At 46.9% G+C, this 21,659-nt stretch overlaps 1 protein-coding gene across 5 annotated transcripts in view; it reads left to right on the forward strand.

Moving 5' to 3' along the window:
• The window catches only part of Igf2bp2 (insulin like growth factor 2 mRNA binding protein 2), a 111,912-nt gene that overhangs the window by 79,491 nt on the left and 10,762 nt on the right, over positions 1-21,659 (forward strand). For 3 of the 5 annotated variants that reach the window (XM_050146551.1, XM_050146554.1, XM_050146555.1), the window contains 7 exons: positions 3,264-3,327; positions 5,293-5,565; positions 7,226-7,360; positions 10,427-10,549; positions 11,118-11,253; positions 13,456-13,584; positions 21,082-21,150. In XM_050146551.1, the coding sequence (XP_050002508.1) occupies positions 3,264-3,327; positions 5,293-5,565; positions 7,226-7,360; positions 10,427-10,549; positions 11,118-11,253; positions 13,456-13,584; positions 21,082-21,150 (929 nt within the window). The remainder of the gene's footprint in view (positions 1-3,263; positions 3,328-5,292; positions 5,566-7,225; positions 7,361-10,426; positions 10,550-11,117; positions 11,254-13,455; positions 13,585-21,081; positions 21,151-21,659) is intronic. The other 2 variants (XM_050146553.1, XM_050146556.1) reach the window with 1 other exon arrangement.

Here is a 21,659-nt window from a genome sequence, read left to right on the forward strand (position 1 = left end):
CATTCAGGGAATATATTCTTTAAGAGTTTCTCTATATAGCCCTGGTTGACCTGTAAGTCACTTTATGGACCAGACTGACCTCGAAATCACAGAGACCCACCTGCTTCTGCCTTGGGTGCTGGGATTAGAGGCGTGGCTACCTCGCCTTACACTTGGGTGTCTTGACACCTGCAGTAAGCGTAAGCACTGGACAGACACAGTTGGGGTGGAGCACACTTAACTCGTCTGAGAATAGTTGAGTCACTGCTGTGACTTAGCTGACTCGGCTTCACTAGAAGGGAGGACACACCTAGTGTCTGTTTACTGTGAGGTAGGATTTCCCCACCAAGATTCTTATGAAAATGTCAGTTCCTCGGGTTCAGCACAAACCTGCGGAGATTCAAGGTAGAAGGAGTGGCTCATGGTTGAATCGAGAATCTTGGAGTGGTTTTGTGCGCACTCAGAACTGAGGCCTGCCATCATAGGAACAGCACTACAAATGCCCCAGGAAATACTTCTTCTCTTCTGCTCCCCATTGCTTATGGCTAATTCCTGAGGTGCTGGTTTTTAAGAAGAATCAAAAGGGCACCTGAAGGTGATGTCCTGCATAGCTCCTTATGAGTCCCAGAAAGGTGGATCCCAAGACCCTGACAATGATGACACCAAAGTATGGTAAAAATGATTTTTACATTGGCCCTGACTGCTCCTAACCTGTGAACCCTTGGAACAGTCGCTCAGCCTCACCAATTGAACCGCACTGATTCTGTGTCCACTTGTATAAAACAAGCGTAATTTCTACCCTTCCTGTAGCATCGGATGGTCACGCCACTCAGTGGAAACCTGTTGATATATTTTATAGACAATTGTAAGGATCCTCATGAAAAGATCGTAGAGCATCCTATTTCTCACAGATGGTCCAGTCTGTCAGTGATTAGCATAATCGTCTTGAAGCCGCAGTTATTAGGTGTGTTCCCCTCCACGATGGCGAAGAAGTTACCCTGTTTCTTACGGCCGCTTGCCCATGCTCAGAGCTGAAAGCACTCGGAGAGAACATACTTTCTATGAATTCTGTTTTCACTTCCTTGTCGTTGGAAGGAAGACATTCTAGTGGCAAGATAGCTTTCCAGGTATCAACTTGAAAAAATTTTAAAACAGACTGCTGGCCTGGGTGTGGTGACACATGCCTAAAGTCCCAGTTTTGGAGAGATGGAGACAGACACAGCTAAAACTGTGAAATCGATTCAGAATGGTGCTACCTGAGAAGGAGGGGTTCAGGGGCACCGGGGCAACACACAGCCCTCCAGCCCCTGTGCACTGGAGACTGCTCAGCTCCAGCCCCTCAAGGCATAGAGCAAGCTATTGAGCTCGTCTTTTGTCCTGTTTCGTGGGTGATTTCGATCTGGCAAGCCTGTCAGTAGAGTCTTAGAAACTTTAATGAACAATGACTTTAATGAACAACGGAATAAGTTATTTAAATGGAGCTCAGCTTATTCTAGAATTAAGGACCACGTGACTTTCAGCAGGCAAACGTCTTTGAAGACCAGAGACTTAGTGAAAGTGAGAGCAAATCTAAGGAGCCAGGATTCCTAGAGGATGATTTCTCTGGGAGTCTGAGTCTAGCAGCCTTCTCCGTCAGTCTAGAAGGCTGCAGATCAGAAACCTCTGACATTGTACTGACACGGGGTGAGGACAGTGACGTGCCACACTGCTGTGTTGAGCACTGCGAGGGCATCTGTGAGTAAGACCGTTAGGCGCAGCCCCAGTGAGCCAGGACAGAGCCAGGGCTGGGATCCATGTTGATGGTGTGTAGCTCATTGAGCTGATAGTTACTGTACACCTCCTACCTATCCCCAGCACCCCCCACCAAGTCTGAAGCTGCTTTGAAATTACAGGGCAAAATATGTTTTTATCCTAGAGTCTTTAATGTTTGGGGATGCCAGATTCCTTTGAGAATCTCACAGTTTAAGATGTCACAAGTGGGATGGTCCTAGAACTCCTAAGGTTTTTTTTTTTTAAGATTTATTTATTTATTATGTATACAACATTCTGCCTCCGAGTGTGCCTACATGCCAGAGGAGGGCGCCAGATCTCATTACAGGTGGTTGTGAGCCACCATGTGGTTGCTGGGAATTGAACTCAGAACCTCTGGAAGAGCAGCCAGTGCTCTTAACGCCTGAGCCATCTCTCCAGCCCAGAACTCCTAAGGTTTAAGAATGAGTTTTGCTACTTTGAAGGGAGCTTTATTGTGACTTTCTGGAATTATTCTTAATGCTGTTAACTTTAAATTCCCCAACGATGTGTTTTGAAGAGAGGGTCTGATTAGTCATTCTTGGTTTTTGGGAAAACGTAAGCAAGCTTTATCAATCAAGCCTTTTGAATGAAGTGTGTGTGTGTGTGTGTGCGCGCGTGTATGTGTGTCTGTCTGTGTCTCTGTGTGTCTGTCTGCATGTCTGTGTCTGTTTAGACATAGGGCTTTGCTGTGTAGCTCAGGCTTACTATCCTGCCTCAGTCTCCCATTTTTACGATGGATGGACGGACGGACGGACACACACACACACACACACACACACACACATTGCATGCCACAGATATATATGGTTGACTTTTCTTATTATGGTGTCTATATATGGAGGATATCTTAACTAGAAGGCTCAAGCCCAGCTATTTTTGGGAGTCAGAGTCCACAGCCTTCTCTTTAGCTCTTGAAAACTGTAGATAGGAACCCTTTAACATTCTGTGAGTTTTAAATTAACAATTAAAATGAATAATAAATAGGTTTAGAAGTTTGAAAGTAATGAAGCACAGAGAACCATGGTGGTTTTTTTTTTCTTTCTTTTCTTTATGTCATGTTCTTTCGCCCATTTTCCCTCTGTGATTTTAGCCTAAAGAAATATTTCAGAATACAAAGTCAAATGGCCTTGCTATGGAGGTGACTTAGCAGCGCTTTAGGTTGACAGTACTGGGGGCAGCACATTCCCAAATGATTAAAGATGAGGCTGTTCATGGCCTCTTTGCTCTCCACAACTGTGAAAATACATGAATGTGCAGAGCTAGTTCACTTCCTTAGAATACTTATAAGTGCAGGGCAGGGCAGTGTGTTACATGAACACCTAATTACAGAGTGTTGCATACGTCTGACTTACAAACGCTATAATGATAATAAACACACATGGGCACAGTTAAGATGTGATGTTCTGTGCATTTTCCTTTGAAGTTAGCTTTCCATGGGCACAGGGGTGAGAGCTATTTTTAAACGATGATTGTAGTTTTCACTTCTTCCCTAGTCAATACAGATACAGAAACTGCTGTTGTCAACGTCACCTATACAACAAGAGAAGAAGCAAAGATGTAAGTGGGTTGGGGTTCATTTCTTTGCAGATTTATTTGGGTTTGTCTTTGGTTTCCTTTGAGTCCTGCTTCTGGAAACCTTTCCTGAGAAGACAGGTACCAACCAGCCAGATCACATCCTCTTTGTACGTGCTAGGACAACTCCAGGGTGTCTGTGTCCTCTTGGACATGCCTGTACAACTCCAAGGTATTCTTGCTACTTTTGGCATGTTCATGCAACGCCAGGAGTTCGTGTCGGGCTGTTGTGTGATTGTACAGCATCTCTTTCTTGAACAATGTTGAACTTGGCACCAGCAGAAAGACAGGAACCGCATGAGGAAGAGAAGGACACCAGCTCTATGATGCTGCACCCATAGGCTCACTTTGACAAGCTTCAGGGGGCCTCTTTTACCTGGAGCATACTCTGTTTTCCACAAGGAATGTGTACAGCCTGCCAGCCACACTCACTGAATGTAGACTAAAACAATAGTGTTTTATTTTTTTCCTGTGTATAATATTTTCAGAAGAATTCACCTCCTTGACAGCAGCAGGCTTGGTTACCTGGGAATATTCCACCCTGGCTTGGACCCCTACTCTTACTCTGTTCATTACTCTGTTACTTCAGTAATGATTAGAGTTTATTCTTAACAGACATGGGATTACGTTTTTTAAGAATAGCAAAAAAAAAAAGTTTCTTTTTAATTTTTTGGGCTGTTTTGAGGTGGGGATTAATAGCCTTGTACCACCATGCCTAGCTAAGACGTTTCTTTTGTAGGAGGCCCTTGAAGTGGCTCCTAGGCCAGAGTAACTTAGAAGTGTAACAGGTGGGCATATTTCGTGGCTGCGTATGTCCATTCCCAAGGGAGGGAATAACCTCGGTGCTGGTGCAGTTTTCAGCACACGTGAAGATGTAGTGAACCCGTTTTCATACCAGCAGGCTCAGGCTATGCCACCGCTGGCCATCACAGCCATAGCCCAGTGCCACTTGGGTAGGATCTGCACGTTACTCGCTTGCCTTCATTGAATTAAGTTTTCTGTTTTGTAATGAATTCACAAACCCTCAGCGTTACTCGAGTAGGATTGCTGCAGAAACATGTAAGGGCATTGTTCTGTTTCATGTAAAATTTTTAAAATACAGAAGTAAGTTTTGTTGTTCATAATAGTTATTTTTAGATAGTCTGTAGCCTTGAGGATTGGGGGCATAAATACACCCTAACTGCTGTAGGATAGTAGATACTGAAACGTTACCAGACAGACCCTGGGCTATCTAATCTCTAGGAGTTGCCCTAGAGAAGAAGCTATACCTTCAGAGGTGCCCATGACAACATGTGATCTTCAAGAGACTGGGCATAGTTCACAAACTTAAATGGGAGGCTGGCCCTAGCAAAAGTTACAGTGACCCCGGAGAAGGGCTGACCTCACTTTACAGTTGTGTCAAGTGGAATGGGCAATGAGTTATAGAAAATATTTGATAATGGAAAATATTTAGAGTGTTAACTGATTTTTAAGGACTAGAAATAATATATTTATTTTGGTACATTTTAATAAATAGTATATAATAAAGACAAGGAAACTATTGTTTTCCTAATTTGTGCTTATGTGTTTTTGAATTTCTCAAATATATTTGAATTTTGTGATACGATTAAAATAATCATGAAGATGTCTTGTGGTTAAAAAGAAAGTAATAGTTTTGGAGCCACACCTACAGTTGTTGGTAAAGAGGGTTTAGTCTGCGGGGCGGACGGGAGGGACGCAAACAGCAGAATTGTGTCTTAGCCACCTAGATCTAGATGCTGAGAGAGAACTTATTTAATCGTTGAGACTCCAGGCCCAAGACGGGCTAGTCTTGCTCACCCCTGTATCCTTGGTGCTTGGCACAGGCACCCCATAAATGGCTAGTGAGCAAGGTGAGTCAGTGCACCCTCCCGCCTTCTAGAGTTTTTGCCACGCTCTCGGATAAGCTTGCTGTGTTCTGCTGTGTTGCAGAGCAATCGAGAAGCTAAGTGGACATCAGTTTGAGAACTACTCCTTCAAGATTTCCTACATCCCTGATGAAGAGGTGAACTCCTCCTCACCCCCTCAGCGAGTCCAGCATGGGGACCACTCTTCCCGGGAGCAAGGCCACAGCCCCAGGAGCTCTTCTCAGGCCAGACAGATTGATTTCCCGCTGCGGATCCTGGTCCCCACCCAGTTCGTTGGTGCCATCATCGGAAAGGAGGGCTTGACCATAAAGAACATCACCAAACAGACCCAGTCCCGGTATGTGCCTCCAGGTGCTCCCTCCGCTTCCTTCTGAGGGGTCGCCTGCCTCCTGACTCCCCCCATCCTCAGGTCACTTGGTGCTGTAGCAGGAGGCTGTGTCGTAGGGACCAGTGCTTCTTTCCCTAGGCTGTGACTAGACTCACCTCAGGGGGACTGTCTGAGTGTTCATGCTAAGATGTATGTCATTCTCTGAAAGAACACTTAACGGACCTCCAGGAAGGATGATCCCTTGTGCTAGTGTTCCATGAGCATACCTAGTTCCACAGCAGCCGAGAGGGGCTCTGGTTATAGGATGCTCTGGTCCGGGCTCTCACCCTCTGCTGGGTCAGCCTTGCAGTGGAGTAGCTGTGCTTTAGACTGTCTAGGTTGTCGCCTATAGAAGCTGCGGGTCACTGCTGTACCAAACAAGAAAGTATGGGGCTTTGTCTGATTTTCTGTTTGAAGAGACTGGACTGGAGGTGGCAGTCAGCAGGCCAAGTCATTTGTACAATTGTTGATTTTTATGTGTCCGTAAGACCACGGCACACTGTCATGAAGATACAAGACTTGAAAACAGTGACTTGTGTTCAAGTTTTGATAAAACGTCTCACCTCCTTGAGTTTCGGTTGCTTCTGTGAAAAAGGAAGCCACAGTGTTTTACCAGGATTGCTGTGAGAATGCAAACACTTGGGCAGAGCAAATGAACTCGCATTTGCAGAGCCCCGAATTGCCAGCAAGTACTCATCCCTGAGCTGGTGTGTCTTACTCCAGTCAGTGAGCGTCCTGTAAGCTGAAAGGGAAGTCGCTCCAGTGTCTGAGGAAGTCCCAGCTGTAGACGCTGATGGGCAGGGGGAATGCTGAGATCAGACTGGAAGTTGTTGGCTGTGGTTCCTAAAAACCGGCCTTTCCTTTCCCAAGTAATTCTTAGTTATCTCTGTTCTGCTTCCAAAAACTGTGCAAGGTGGCTTAAGTTTCAGGGAAGTGAAACTAGTTCTTAAAGTTTGTGCCCAGTTGGAGAAAGAGACTGACGACTGGGCCCTTTCTAACAGCCGAGGGAAAGGGGCTGCGATCAGTTGTGTGATTTCTTAAAGTGAATGAAGCCAACAGGCCCCAAAGGAGCCTGACAGACTGTTAGATCAATAGTTTTAGGAGTCTGGAAGGAAAGCAGACTGCCAGTAGAAAGGGAACCAAAACCTCAGGAAGGCAGAGAAGCACGCCTCTGCCACTCTGTCCCTCCATCCCTCCTCTGTCCCTCTGTGGATGCTCAGACACATAAAGCTTGCTTGAATCTGGTGCTGGAATTTGGATTCACATAAGGCTTTTAAAAAGTTGTGCTCAGTGCAGAGGTCAGAACTGGTCCTTCTCACCTCACCCTTCACTTCCATGGACATTTGCAAGGCCACACAAAATGCTTCACTAACCAAGCTGACTTTATTAACAAGTTGGCTGGGTGCCTTGATCCTCAGCACTGCTGTCAGAATGGCCCACTTCTGACCAGAGCGGCAAAGAATTTACGTCTGGCACGAGCCCCTTTGCACACTGACCTGCTTGGATCGCAGCATCCGTTGCAAGTGTGCTGATGGCATTTCCTCTGTCCTCGCTGTATTGGCTGGGCTGTGTTTGTTGTGTCTGAGGCCCTATCGGATCTGTGCTATGGCTCCTCATTCTTTTCCTATAGGGTAGACATCCACAGAAAGGAGAACTCTGGAGCCGCAGAGAAGCCCGTCACCATCCATGCCACCCCAGAAGGGACATCTGAAGCGTGCCGCATGATCCTTGAAATTATGCAGAAAGAGGCTGACGAGACCAAACTGTAAGTTTGTACAATGCCCAGACCACTCAGTGCTGTAAGATGAAGAAAGCTCCGTGAGATCACAGCACACAGAGTCAGTTGTCCAGGACTCATGGTGGCTCGCAGAAATCAGGGAGCCTGTGGGGTCTGACCTAGGTCCTCTGCACATACCTTATAACTAAGCAGCTTGGTGCTCTTTCTAACAGTGAGAGCCGGCCGGGATGGTCCCTGACCCTTTTACTCCTCCTGGATGGCTTCGTCCAGCCTTGATGTGACAATGTGTGCCTGGTCTTGTAGTAGCAAATTATGCTGTGTTTGGTTGATGTTCCTGGGAGGTCTGCTCTTTCTGAGGGAAGATAGAAAGAGGGTGGATCTGGGAGAGAGGGGAGGTGGAGGATCAGGATGTAATATATGAAAGAATTTTTTAAAAAAGAAAGAAATATGTTAAAAAAGCTCTAAGTGTGTTAATAAAGGTGGAGGGATCATGTTTTTATTACTCAGGGTTCTCTAGAGAAACAGAATTGATAGAATAAATTTATACATATGCATATATACTCATTCATAATATACTGTAGACATGTACGTATGTGACACAATGTCAGTATATGCTGTATATTACATATACAATGTGTGTATGAAATATATATGTATATTTGTATATGAATATATTCTGTATATATGTATAGATTCACATATGTGTATGTGTGTATATTATATATAAAGAGGGAGGGAGGGAAGGAATTTACTAGAGTGGCTTACAGGCTGTGGTCTAGCTAGTCCAACAATGTCTGTCTACCAATAAGAAATCCAAGAGTCCAGCAGCTGAGTCCATGAGGCTGCATGGCTCAGATGGTCTTCAGTATATGGACTCCCAGAGAAGTACACCCTAGTGCCAGTGAGAGCATGGGCACGCAGGCCAAAGGCAGAGGCTTCCTTCTGCCAAGTCCTGATACAGGCTGCCAGCAGAAGTGTGGCCCCAATTAAAGGTGGATCTTCCCACTTCGTATAATTAAGAAAAATAGCTGGGTGGTGGTGATACACACCTTGATCTCAATGATCAGGAGGCAGAGGCAGGCAGATCTCTGAGTCTGAGGCCAGGCTGGTCTACAGAGTTCCAGGACAGCCAGTGCTACACAGGGAAACCCTGTCTCGAAAAAAGAAAAATCCCTCACAAGTGTACCCAGCAGCTTGGGTTTTCCTTAAATTTATCTGTAGTTTTAAAAAGATTGTCGGTCTTCCAAATCTGCCTGTGGGCAGTGGTGGAGCTGTGTAGAGGAGCAGGGCGTGGACTGAGTAGTAAACTCATTTGGCCAATAATAGCAGGTGTGATGTGCAAAACTAAGACTAGAACGTTCTAAAAAGAGCAACATTGCCAATCTGTTAGCACATCACAGACAGGGCTTAGCCCCGTGCCTAACGGTTATCAAGCACTTGCTTTACTTGGGACTTTTGGAAGTCCCCCAGATGTCATGGCTCGATTTGAGGGAACCCTTCTTTGATTTAAATTACTGAGGCTTTTACAAATGACAGTCTCCTCAGTTCTTTTGATTAGTTGTGTGCAGCTTAGGAGATGGCCACAAAGTGGATGTGTGAATGGGGGCTTTAAGATGTCCTATAGAGCCGAGATAGATAAGAGTTCGCATGTCCGAAGTGAGTTTTTCTGAGCAGCTGTCCCATGCACGCCTGAGCTGCGTGTTGAAGCTACAGCTGTGGGCAGGAGTAAACGCAGCAGGAAGAAATCAACCTGCTGACTGCTCATGAGGACACTCACCCAACATTCAGGGACACAGGGAGTGACTGGAGGGCCCGGGGGGAGAGTAAAAGGCAAGGGACACATGATAAGACCCTAAAACTTCCTTTCCATTTGCCAAGCATGTATCATGTACCATGTGCTGGACGTTGCTGTGTGCACTGGGGACCCAGCAGGGGATACAGGCTCCTCCGCCCTCTGAGGGTGTGCGTCCTAGGGCAGCCTCTTTAGCCAGATTGCTTATTTGAGTGCCTTGCAGTACTAATTGCCTTGTGGTAATGTGTCCCTCAGACGCTTCCATTTTGAAGGGGTAGAAAATACAAAGTAGTAAGAAACATATCGTCACATAGCATGAAGTGCTAAAATTAAAAAAGTTCTTATGTCACTGAAACCTTGGGCTCAGAGATCTGGGACATTTTTCTGCTTTGCTTTCCTTACAATAACTCAGACCTTGTATCACCACAGAGTGGTATCCCAAACTTGAGAGGAAGGCCGTCATTTCCTTTTTAAATGTTTTGAAGAATTGTGTTAAAATACACCTAACAATATATTCATTCACACTCTTACGAAAGAAACAGCTCTGGCTGCCTGTTCTTGCCTCCCTGTCCACCTGCTGTTCTTACCAACTGGGTTACTTTAGACCAGTGGTTCTCAACCTGTGGGTTGTGACCTCTTGGGGGTCGAGCAACCCTTTCAGAGGAGTCACGTGTCAGGTATCCTGCATATCAGATATTTATAGCAATAGAAAATTAGTTATGAAGTAGCAACAGAACTAATCTTGTGGTTGGGGTCACCACAGCATGAGGAACTGTATTAAAGGGCTGCAGTGTTAGGAAGGCTGAGAACCACTGCTTTAGAAACTTGACGTGAATGGGTCATGTGGCTCTGCGTTCCTGTGGCTGGTTTAGCTCAGTCCCCCAGTTCCTCCAGGTGTAGCACATAAAGTGCCCGCCCCTCTGGATTATACTGCTGCGCCTTGGCTGTTTCTCAGTGATATTGCTGTGAATGTCAAGTCACAAATGATCATGATTTTTATTTCTTTTTTTTATATATGCCCAGAAGTGGGATTGCTGGATTTTTATGGGATTCTATTTTTGTTATGTAGCTCCCCCTGGCCAGGCCACCTTTGGACTCACTCTGCCATCTGGCTACTAGTGAGTAGAAAGTGGAAGTAGAGTTAGCCTGTGGCTCGTTTGAGTCGGGATTTGTAAGCTGAGGTTTGGAAAGAAAAAGTTCATAAGAACTTTTTATGAGAAGTTCATAAAAAGTGCAGGTGATGGCTCAGGAGAAGACAGAGTGTCTGTCCTAAGTGTTGATGAATGTGCTTTGTCTTCTAGAGCTGAAGAGGTTCCTCTGAAAATCTTGGCCCACAATGGCTTGGTTGGAAGACTTATTGGCAAAGAAGGCAGAAATCTGAAGAAAATTGAGCATGAGACAGGGACCAAGATAACCATCTCATCGTAAGTCACCCCTCAGACTATTACTTGCGGGAGCAGCTGACTGAGCCTTCCTGTCCTCTGCTTTTGTCCATGCCATGCCATAGTCTCTCTGAGCAGCCATGGAAACTGACCCACGGGTGGGCTCTACAGTCCCCAGAGTGCTCACCAGCACCAGGGAGACTCTGGGCCCACCCCAACACCATGAAAATCTTAAAATAAAAAATGTGGTCTATTCTGTGGCACCAGCCTGTAATCCAGGCTCTCAGAACAGGCAGATGAACCAAAAGTTCAAAGCAAGCTTTGGCTGCACAGTGAAGTCAAGGAGAGCCTTAGCGAGACCTTTCTCAAAATACAAAGTAAGACTTGGGGCTGGGGATATAGCTCAAAGGTAGAAGACTTTCCTAGCACGTGTAAGGCTGAGGTTCAATCCATAGTCTGTGCCCATAGATTGTATATAATGAAAGTCACTAGTAAGACTTGAGATTAGATAGCAGGATTCTATGCTGTAGTGTTAGGAGAAATCAAGTCTTTACTGAGATGTGCCTGTGGTCTGGAGTTTTATTCTTCCTGTCTTTTCCCCGTTGGCCAGCTTACAGGATTTGAGCATATATAACCCTGAGAGAACCATCACGGTGAAGGGTACCATTGACGCTTGTGCCAATGCTGAGATAGAGATCATGAAGAAACTGCGCGAGGCCTTTGAAAACGACATGCTGGCCGTTAATGTAAGCATCCAGTTCTTCCCCTTCTGCTGGTTTCCCCACAGCTAAGCCAGGACCCAGGCTCTGCAAGGATAGCTGTCCTTCAGCTGAGGAGCTTAGGGAAGAGGGAAGAGGGAAGGGCTTCAGACTTCTTAGGATTAAAGATGTCGGTAAGCTGGGGGAAACACGGATCAGTGTGAGCTGCTAAAATCATACCTTCCAGACCATAAAGTGGGATGATGTTCATGATCACATGTGTTAGAAAAGGGAGATGCCAAAGCTGGGCTACACATAGATGTGCAAAGTAGTGTGGGTCAACAGGGCTGGATGCTGCCTACCAGAGTAAAAGTTAGAGAGCCAGGAAAGTGGGTTCCCCTGTTTTCTAAACTTCGTATAATATTATTGTGTCTTCTCTCTCTTTAAAATTTCAAGTATATACTTTAGCCAGGCCTGGTGACCACACACCTTTAATCTCAGAACTGGAGAGACAGAGAGATAGGTGGATGTCTGAGTTCGAGGTCAGCCTGCTCTACATAATGAGTTCCAGGCCAGCTGGGGCTGCATAGTGTGACTCTGTTTCCAATATATATATGTAAATAAATTGACTGGGCTGGAGGTTTGCCTCTGTGGTAATATATGTGTAGCATATGTAAGGCCTAGAGTTAATTATTCAGGGTCAGAACAAATGGCATCATGGGGTATAGAGACCTTGTCTGTATAGGCTGCTTGGGGGCAGATCTGTCTGAAGCAAGCCTGAGGGAGGAAGGGAATGGCCTAACTCTGATTGGCGTCTCTCGCTTGCTGGTGGACGCTCTTAGTTCTCCTAGTAAATGCTGTCACCCACTTAAGTGCTCTCTGGCACTTGAAGAAGACCACACATTCTTCCTATTTCTTATCTCTCACTTTATAATTGTTGAAATTATTTCTCCGTCAGCAAAGCCCAGACTCAATCATCTCAGAAGAGTAAAGTCTCCTTTTTCACTATAATTTTCTGAGAGTGGAAAGGGTCCTTCGATCAGCCGTCATAGGCCACAACCCAGCCTCCACGGTTATCAACCTCATTGACCTCTTGGCTTCATTTGACCCTTCCTCTACTTCCCATCCCACCAACGAACATTTCACAGGGGAATAAACAGCGACAAAGCCGTCTGTTCTGCAGCCCCACCTCCCCACAGCAATGCTGCACCGTTCTTTCTCATGTCGGCATCCCAGCCCCACCTCTCCAGCCCCCCCATCACCTCAGTGACTGAGGCAGGATGGAGAGCACCCCATGTGGACACCTTTGTGGCAGTCATCTGGCCATCTCATTCTTTGCTTGCGGACTCTTGATCTCTTTGCTAAGCATCTCTTCCCGTGAACACCTGGCTAGACTCAGAAGAGGTGTGGGTGTCCTGCGCGTCGCTATCCAGAGCGGGTCACTTAGGTACCTGTGTCAGATCCATGCTGTGTGAGACAAACACCAGGGTTTAACAGGCAGCGTGGGGACCCGGGTTTGCTGTTCTGCGTTCGTATGAAAAGGATCATTTTCCAGGGTGACTTTACTCACAGAGAAACTGCCTCATGTTTAGAAAGCTAAGGAATGGGGCAGGCTGGGCACAGGCCGGCATAGGGCCAGCATCTCTCCACCTCCAACCCTGATGAGCATCCTAGATTGAAATGTTAAACAAGCAGTGAGCTCTTGAAGTAGCTGACCCGTCCTTGGGAACTAGAAAAGACTGTTGTTTGCTCTCGTTGAACAAATATTGTGTACTAGTGTGTCAGGTACTGTCCTACAGCTCTAAGTACATGGCCGCTGATCCAAGGAAGTGAGGCAGGAGCCAGGCACTGAGCCTTTGATTCTGTTGTGTGTCTTTGAGGAAATAGGAGTGTGAGGAGAGCCTAGAAAGGCCATGTCAACTGGGAGGGATGGGGGACACCTGGGCAGGGGAACAAGGAGCAACAACAGGGTGCAGGGGTCCAGAAGTGAAAGGGCACAGGGTATTCAGGGAGCAGGATTTGCTGGGGTAGGAAGCAGCTAGTGAAGGCGTCGTTGGCCACAGTCAGAGATGTAGATATACAGGTTGGGATCTGTTGTCTACACCCAGTCCAAGGTGAAGAAGTTCAGGTACCTAGGGGAGCTGACCGGGAAGCAGGGGTGCTATGCAGACAGGAAGTGAACCTGACCGCTGCAAGCCTGGCCCTTCCGGCCTTCTCTCCCTCATCTTTTTTCTTCATTTCTGTTCCCAGCAACAAGCCAATCTAATCCCAGGGTTGAACCTCAGTGCACTTGGCATCTTTTCAACAGGACTGTCCGTGCTCCCTCCACCAGCAGGGCCCCGTGGAGGTCCCCCCAGTGTCCCCTACCACCCGTTCGCTGTAAGTAGCTCAGTGTCTTGAGGGTCACTCATGTGGGGCACCTCCAGGCAGTGTTGAGTGAAGGTAAAAGCTTTTATTTGCAGTCCTGTCTTCATGGTGGGAAGTGACCCTGGCCCTGGCTCTGAGTCTGCGCACTCAAGCGTGGTAAGTGCCGTGCTGCAGAGAAAAGGAACTGCTCACCAATTCGCTAAGTGGAGGTCCTTTTAAAGGGGGAAAAAAAGGGTTACTTATTTATTATGTATATGATGTTCTGCCTACATGCCAGAAGAGAACCCCAACTCATTACAGATGGTTGTGAGCCACCATGTGGTTGGTGGGAACTGAACTCAGGTCCTCTGAGAGAACAGTCAGTGCTCTTAACCTCTGAGCCATCTTTCTAGCCTCCCAAGGTCCATTTGATAAAATTAAAAGTTGTTGGTCTGGCAGTGATGGAGCACACCTTTAATCCTAGCACTAAGGAGGCTGGGGCAGTTCAAGGTCAGCCTAGTCTACAGAGCAAGTTCCTGGAAACCAGAAGGGGCTCTACAGAGAAAACCTGTCCCAAAAGAGCAAAACACAAACAGAAAAAAGTTGTTATTTCAAACAGTAATCATGCGTACTTGTTATTTAATCTAAATGTTAAGGTACCTGGATTATTCTTGAATGCATACACATTCCCACCTTTATTGAAAGGAAGTTTTAAAAAGAAAATGCTAGCGTGTTCGCTTCTAAACCGCACGCCGTCTGATATATAGCAGGTTCTCAGTAAGTATCGTTTGACTCGTAATTCTCAGCGAAAGAAACGTGAATGGTTTGTTTCCTGCTTGTTGCTCTTACTCAGAGCCGTTGTTCAAGATTAGTGTGTTTCCAGATGGGGGCTGAAGACATCCACCACACCACGGCTGCCTTCCCCCATTTTTTCTTCTCCAAGCACTTGTTTGTGTGTAAGCTGTTTTCAGTGGGGGAGAATCAGATGGGCAAGGGAACTCTGTTCTGCTCCCTGGTGTAGGCATGGCTAGTGGCTCCTGGGGGCCCCTGTGTTCACACCCTCAAAACAGGCATAGACTAGCACCATGCCCACAAGCCCAGCACATCCTGACTGACCTGCAGGAGCTTCCTGGGTGTTTGGGAGCCCTGTAGACCATCTCTTTGGTTCTGTCCAATTTCCTCTAAACTAAAGGAACTGCACGTGTGCCTGTGATGGAGGGGTTGTGGCGGAAGCACGCGGGATGGATGTGTTCACGTTCTTTATCTTTGCTGGGAGATGTGATAACCAACCGTTAAAAGACACTTAAGACATCTCACTTCCTGCATAGGGAGCTCTGTAGCATTGGTCTGAAAGTTAAAGCCCTTGATAGCTGAAATTACAGTAGAAAATGAGTATACAGCTTTCTCTTAGACCAAATTTGTGCAGGCCTTTTCAGCATAGAGGAATGTTTTCCTAGTCTGTGAATGGCGATGCACGCCTGTAGTCCTAGCCCTTGGAAGGCTGAGGGGGTCGGACAGACTCCAGACGTTCCAGGCAGCCTGGTCTCTACATAGTGAGACCCTGTCTCAAAATGAAATAGATAAGTCAATACGAACCAAACATGGGGTGTTTTCTTTTGGGCTTTTGGCCTTTCATGTCTTGCTAAGGAAAAAGCCCCTTCATTCAAGATTGTAAACAATGTTTTCCTTATACTAATTTTCAGTCGTTGGTTTTTCTGGGGGATGTTTATATTGTATTTTACAGGGAATTGATTTTGATCTAACTTTATTATTTTTCCAAGGGAATAGCCAGTTTCCCAAAGGAAGTTATTAATATGCTGTTTTATCGTCAGCTTGAAATCCAGCTCTCTACTTCGTTTTGCTTTTGATTCTTTGTGACAGGGTCTCCTATAGCCCAGGCTGGCCTCCCGCTAACTCTGTGATTGAGGGTGGCTTTGAGCCGCTGATCCTCCTGCCCCCTCCAGTTGTTCCTCAGCCTACCTCATCGTCTTTCTGCACTTCGTCCCTTTCCACTGAGCTCTGTGTCTGTGTAGAAGTATGTGTAGAACTAGCGTTTTATGACATCTGGCAGTTTCAACAGAAAGCTTGCTTTTGTTTTTGTGTTTTTCTGCAAAGAATGAGTTGGAAAGATGGCAGCTTTTATTGTTTGACAAAATGGAAAATATACTGGTTTTTTTTTCCTTTAGATATGATAAATCCTACTCATAAAACCTCTTGACCTGGCAACTTTGTTTGGAAAAAGATAACTTTTCCCCATTTCTTTTTTTTTTTTTCCCCATTTCTTTAGAAAGTTTCTGACTTGGCTTTGTTAGTTTGTAGTAGTCTATCAAAGTGTCCCTTTCAGTTGTTGTGCTGAACCTGAGTAGAGGATGCTTGCCTGTCACGTGCAGGGCTGTGGGTTTGCCCTCCACGCAAGAGGGAAATCCACTTTATCTCTGTTTTAGATACAGCACCTTGAAGTGGTGCATAACAGATTGCTTCATTTTTTAAATGGCCAATCTTGTGGTCTTTTGTCTCTTTTGTTTCCTAATATTATATGTTTGTATTCTTAGTTTTTTTTTTTTTTAATGTTTTTCAAGACAGGGTTTCTCTTTGTAGCCTTGGCTGTCCTGGAACTGACTTTGTAGACCAGGCTAGCCTTGAACTCTCAGAGATCTGCCTCCCGAGTGCTGGGATTAAAGGCATGCACCACCACCGCCGGACTCTTTCTTAATCTCCTAATAAGATTTGCAGAGTTTCCCTTTTCCATTATTTATTTATTTACTGGCAGCATTTCCCTGTAGTGCTGGCTGGCCTCAACTCTGTGCTTCTGCTTTGCTACCTGACCTCAGTGCCCTGATGACAGGCACCTGACAGCACACCTCGTTTCTGCGGTACTGGGGAGGTACTTACAGTGGAACACACGTCCAGTCTCCTGCTAAAACCCAGAGATCAGAAAAGCAAAACAGCCAGCCACTGGCTCTTACACAGTCACAGTCAGAAATGGAGATCCTGCCTCCAAAAATCTCAGAATGAGACTGTGTCTGAGAGCTGTCTCCTCCATTTTATAATCCTCTCTAGGACTGGGATTAAAGGCATGTGCCGTTTCTATGGCAACTAATATGGCTCCTGGGTTTAAAGGTATGTGGTACCACTGCCTGGTCTCTAAGGCTGTTTTATTCTCTGATCTTCAGGCAGTCTTTATTTATTAAAATTCAAATGAAATGCCACTGCAGATAAGGGATTCCATTTGTTATTGCAGTGTCTCCTGCATTCTGGGAGCTCTCTTTCTGAACTTGTTCACCCGGCCTGTTGATTAGCCTTGCTCCCTCCCCTCTCCCCACTGACTTATACATGCCTAATGAGATGTAATTGCACTTTCATATATTTAGTGAACTCGAGAGGATATATTAGTGAGTCCTTAGGGAAGTTTATTGATAGTGTTCCCCTGAGACTGCTCCAGGCATGTTCAGATCTCAGGCTGCAGCCATCCTGTTGGCAGAGGTGTGGGTGAGCCAGCCCAACGTTAGCATGGGACAACTGTTGTACTACTCATCCGTTATGTGGTGGCATGGGCAGGACAGAGATGCCTTCTCCTGCGCCCATCCCTCTGCGTGCTGGCCCTGCCCCTCACCAGCTGCAGCACTGGGGAGAGCGGCCCCTACACCTCGCCTGGACAACACAGTAGAGCTGGCCGTGAAGGTGTAGATGTGAGAGAACCAACCCTGAGGACAAGAAAGGAGAACTGCCCCGCCCCTTGCTCACAGCTGCAAGTGGTGAGCTAGCCAGGGCAATGCAGGAGAGCTCACCCAGGTGTTGAGGACGAGGGAGAGCTGGCCAGCTGGCCAACCCCGCATCTACCCAGACCCAGAACCAGGGTTATGTGTGATCTGAGACCTGCTGGAACACATGAAGCGGTCCTGTAGACCCAAATCTGCAGGATTTCCACAACACAGGGAAACAGAAGGAAAACCAGAGGAGCCCAGTGAGGGCCCAGCATCAATTGTGTAGCAGAAACCAGAGGCCTCGAACCAGACCAGTGACTGCAATGAACTCTGCAAGTAACGATATAAGGGGAAAATATCTCAGGCTGCAGAGTCAGCCAAAGGTCCAGGTTCATTTTGCTTCTAGTCTTAGTTACTAGCCCCCATACCCTCTTATGCAGTGGCATTTCATTTGTATTTTAATAAATAAATAAAGCTTGCCTGAAGATCAGAGAGTAAAACAGCCCTACTGGCCAGCCTTACAGACCAGGCACTGGTAACACACCTTTAATCCCAGTAGACACACTAGTTTGCCATAGAAACTGGGTGGTGCATGCCTTTAATCCCAGTCCTAGAGAGGATTATAAAACGGAGGAGACGCTCTCACACACAGTCTCATTCTGAGATTCTGGGAGGCAGGATCGCCATTTCGGACTGAGGTCGAGGTAAGAGTCAGTGGCTGGTTGTTTTGCTTTTTGTATCTTCAGGTTGAACCCCAGTTTCTATCTCTGAGTTTTTATTAATCGTGCTACACTCTTCCCTCAATTGTCCCAAGAGAACCCAGAGTGGATAAGCTGCTGGGGATAGCGACATTTTGACAGTCTGGGACAGAACACTAAACCTTCCTAGCCTTGGAACCTGTCCAAGTTCTTCCTTGCCTGTCCTGGCCCCACGCTGTCTCTGGTTCCAGAAGGAACCTGCTGTCTTTTCAGCCGGGGATGAGTCTGTCGTCACATCAGAGCTATTGAACCCCTTGAGTATAATACATAAGCCTGGCCTGGGCCGCCCATATGCCTTCCTCACTGCTCGTACTGACGGTCTCTGGTTTCTCCTGATTCAAGGGTCAGCCATCTCTGAGCTGTACCCTGGACTCTGCAGTTCTTCCAGCAAAGTGGCTGAACTAATGGTGACTCCTGCCAGTGTTCACAGTGTCTGCCGCGTACTCTGTCTGCCCACTAGCAGAGTCAAACTAGGCTAAGACCTCCTGCCGCTGTCCCCTTGTGGGACACACCTAGCTGTCACCTTCATGAAATCACCGCCCCTCCCCCACATACTCATAATGTGCTAAGGTTTTTAATTATATATATGTTTTATACACACAACACACATCCCTCATACAAGGATTGGGTCAGTGAGCCCAGTGTCAAGAGGAAGTTGCTTGCGGACAGGCAGATCGTTCTGATCACCAGAGGAAGCAGAATTAGAAAATCCCATCCCAGTGGATGCTGTCAACTCCACCCTAGCATGGGGAGGTGGGAAAGAGAACTGCCACCGTAGACACCTGCTCATTGTAATAAGCACTCGCTTACACTTCTAAAACAGCCCACACTTCCTGGCTCCCAGGAGTACTTGAGGTCAGTCCACATCTTCACCAGGGATGATCTCAACCACCTGCTTTCTCCCATGTCCTTCAGAATGCCTTTGTAGTCACCACACTAGCCTTATGTCTGATGTTCAAAGACACCAACCATCCTGGCCTGACCTCCCAAGGACCCTGCTGCTCCGCATACTCCTTACCCAGGGCTGCAAGTGATCCTGGTCTCTGAGTCTCACAGTTGCTGCCCCTGGGCTTCTCACTCATTCCATCTTTGTGGCCACTGTCTCAAGACTTCTCTGAAGTTATTTTTTTGCATTTGCCTCACAAATAGACCGTAAGTCCCCTCATGTCCCTCTCTCCTAGAGTAAGGTCACCCACACGGTGGGTACTCAAAAGCTTTTGAGTGAGTGAATGTATGGCCAAACACAGTCAGCTACAGGCATTTGAGTCTGGGGGGGACTCAAAGTAGATGGCCAGACACAGTCAGATACAGGCATTTGAGTCTGGGGGGGACTCAGAAAGTAGATGGCCAGACACAGTCAGATACAGGCATTTGAGTCTGGGGGGACTCAGAAAGTAGATGGCCAGACACAGATACAGGCAGTTGAGTCGGGGGGGAGGGGACTCAGAAAGCTATGAAAAATGGTCCCATTTGTAAAAAAGCTAGAGATTCAGGCTTGTGTAGGTCTGAGTCTCAGCTAGAAATGACTCCTTGGGCTGCTGAATTCAGAATTCTTTCCTTCTAGCAGCCCTGAGGCTCCGACGTAGGGATAAAAGGAATCCGTCCTCATTATCGGTTTACAGCTAATTTAACAATCTCTCCTTTATCCCAGGGTGGGACTGACGTGGTTCATGTTAGGACCCTGAACACTTGGAATACAAAAGGCGCTCTAGATCCGTTCTTGGCCTTGCATGGGCGCTAGAATCATGATTTACAGGAATCGCTTTTGCCATGAGAGCTGAAGGAACAGTGCTTGGGGCCAGAAGCAGGCAGAGGCCCCGTTTCCCCTGGTTAGAGCCTTGAGTGAAAAGCTCAGGAATTGGCTCCCCTCTACCAGCCACACCCCAGAATAGAACCTGCACAGAGAAAGGGCTGAGGTCCACCTGCTTCCCAGAGAGTCTTCAGAAAGAGGCAGTTCCCTCTTGACCTACCTTCGAAGCGGTCAAGCTTCTCTGAGACCCTGGTCTCGTGGCCCCCCTCTTGTGGGCAGAGACATTACTGCAGCCTCTTCAGTTGTACCAGGGCGTGAGCCCTGGAGCTGCAGGTGTGGCGCCCTATCCTAGGACCTGGGAAGCCCTGCGTGGTGCTCATAACTCGGTCTTTTCTCTCCAAGCTCAAAAGAACAGTTGTTTCTGTTGGTAAGGAATCGTAAGTGAGTCTTATCTGGAACTGAGTCTAGCTGGAGACTGGGACAGTGGAAGACATGCTCATCTCCTGTCAGGCAGGGCTGTGTGCCTTGATGCTCCGTGCCTGTCACCATCATTCTGGTGGTCACAGTGAGAGTGCTGTTGAATTACTATGTGGCCGTATGTGAAACATAGTTAATGCAGCTTTGCTCAGTGTGTGTGAACTTGGATAGCTTTCTGTCTCGCAGGACCACTGTGAGGTTTACAAATTTATAAATAGATTTAAAATATCATAGTCCCTGCTATACCGTAGGTATTCAATTAAAAAGTAGCTACTGTTTCAACTTTGATTTTTTTTTTTTTGATTTTCAATTTTTCGATAGCTAACTCTGCTTCATGAGTGCACATCTGCCCTCCAGCTCCTCCCCTCTTACCCCTCCCCTCCCCTCCCCACATCTGCACACAGTGCCTTTATCTGTCTGGCTCCTTTCTCTTACCTTCACTTTCAGTTTCTCCAAACTGAGTTTCTATTCCTTCTGATCTCTGCTGCTAACTGGTCTGTCTTCCCTGGATCACATTCGCTTGTTCTGAATAATTCTTGGCCTTTGTCCCCAGAGATCTGTTGTTTATAATGTACAACGTGTAATTCTCCCATAATGTAGGAGCCACTAGCCCTGTCGGCACCAAAAGGTGGGTCGGAGCAGTGAGAGCGTGAGTAGGCTGAACTAGAGAGAGCAAGGCTTGTCTTAGAAGCTGCATTCCTAGGGCCTGTTGCAACCAGGTGACACCTGAGATTAGGAACACAGAGGTACACATTGTAGATGTGACAGTGTTGCTGGTTGCAGAGCGTGTGTGCTGCACAGAACAGACAGCCGACTCACTGCCTGCCTCTTTTGTATGCAGACCCACTCCGGATATTTCTCCAGTCTGTACCCTCACCACCATTTCGGCCCGTTCCCGCATCATCACTCCGTAAGTGCCCCTCGCATGTGCCCCAGCCACACTTCTTCCTGCTCCATGGCCCAGTCCCACATAGCCCCTGAAGAACAGGCCTGTGAATGGTCACAGTATTCTCTGCTGTGACTCTAGACTGTCTCAGGAGTGATGCAGCAAGCCACCCTGCTTCACACTCAGTGCAGAGCCTCTTCGGTAATCCTAAATACTGCGAGAGCGAGGTGGGAGGATTGAGAGTTTGAGGTCAGCCTGGGCTGTGTAGTGACTTTCACGCCAGACTAAGCTACATACAGAGTAAAGTCCTAACTTAAAGAACAAGAGCCTAGAGCTATGGCTCAGTCATTGAGAGCGCACATTGCTCTAATGGGGCTGAAGTCAGGTGGCTCACAGTCACTGGTAACTCCAGCTCCAGAGGATTCAGTATCTCTAGCTTTTGTAGGCACCTGTGCTTACATAGACATACACACACACGCACACACGCACGCACACACACACACACACACTTTTTAAAAGTATATTAAAAACAC

The sequence above is a fragment of the Alexandromys fortis genome, unplaced genomic scaffold (assembly GCF_014885135.2).
Source record: "Alexandromys fortis isolate MF-2015 unplaced genomic scaffold, M_Fortis_MF-2015_v1.1 scaffold_56, whole genome shotgun sequence".
Taxonomy (NCBI): Eukaryota; Metazoa; Chordata; class Mammalia; order Rodentia; family Cricetidae; genus Alexandromys; species Alexandromys fortis.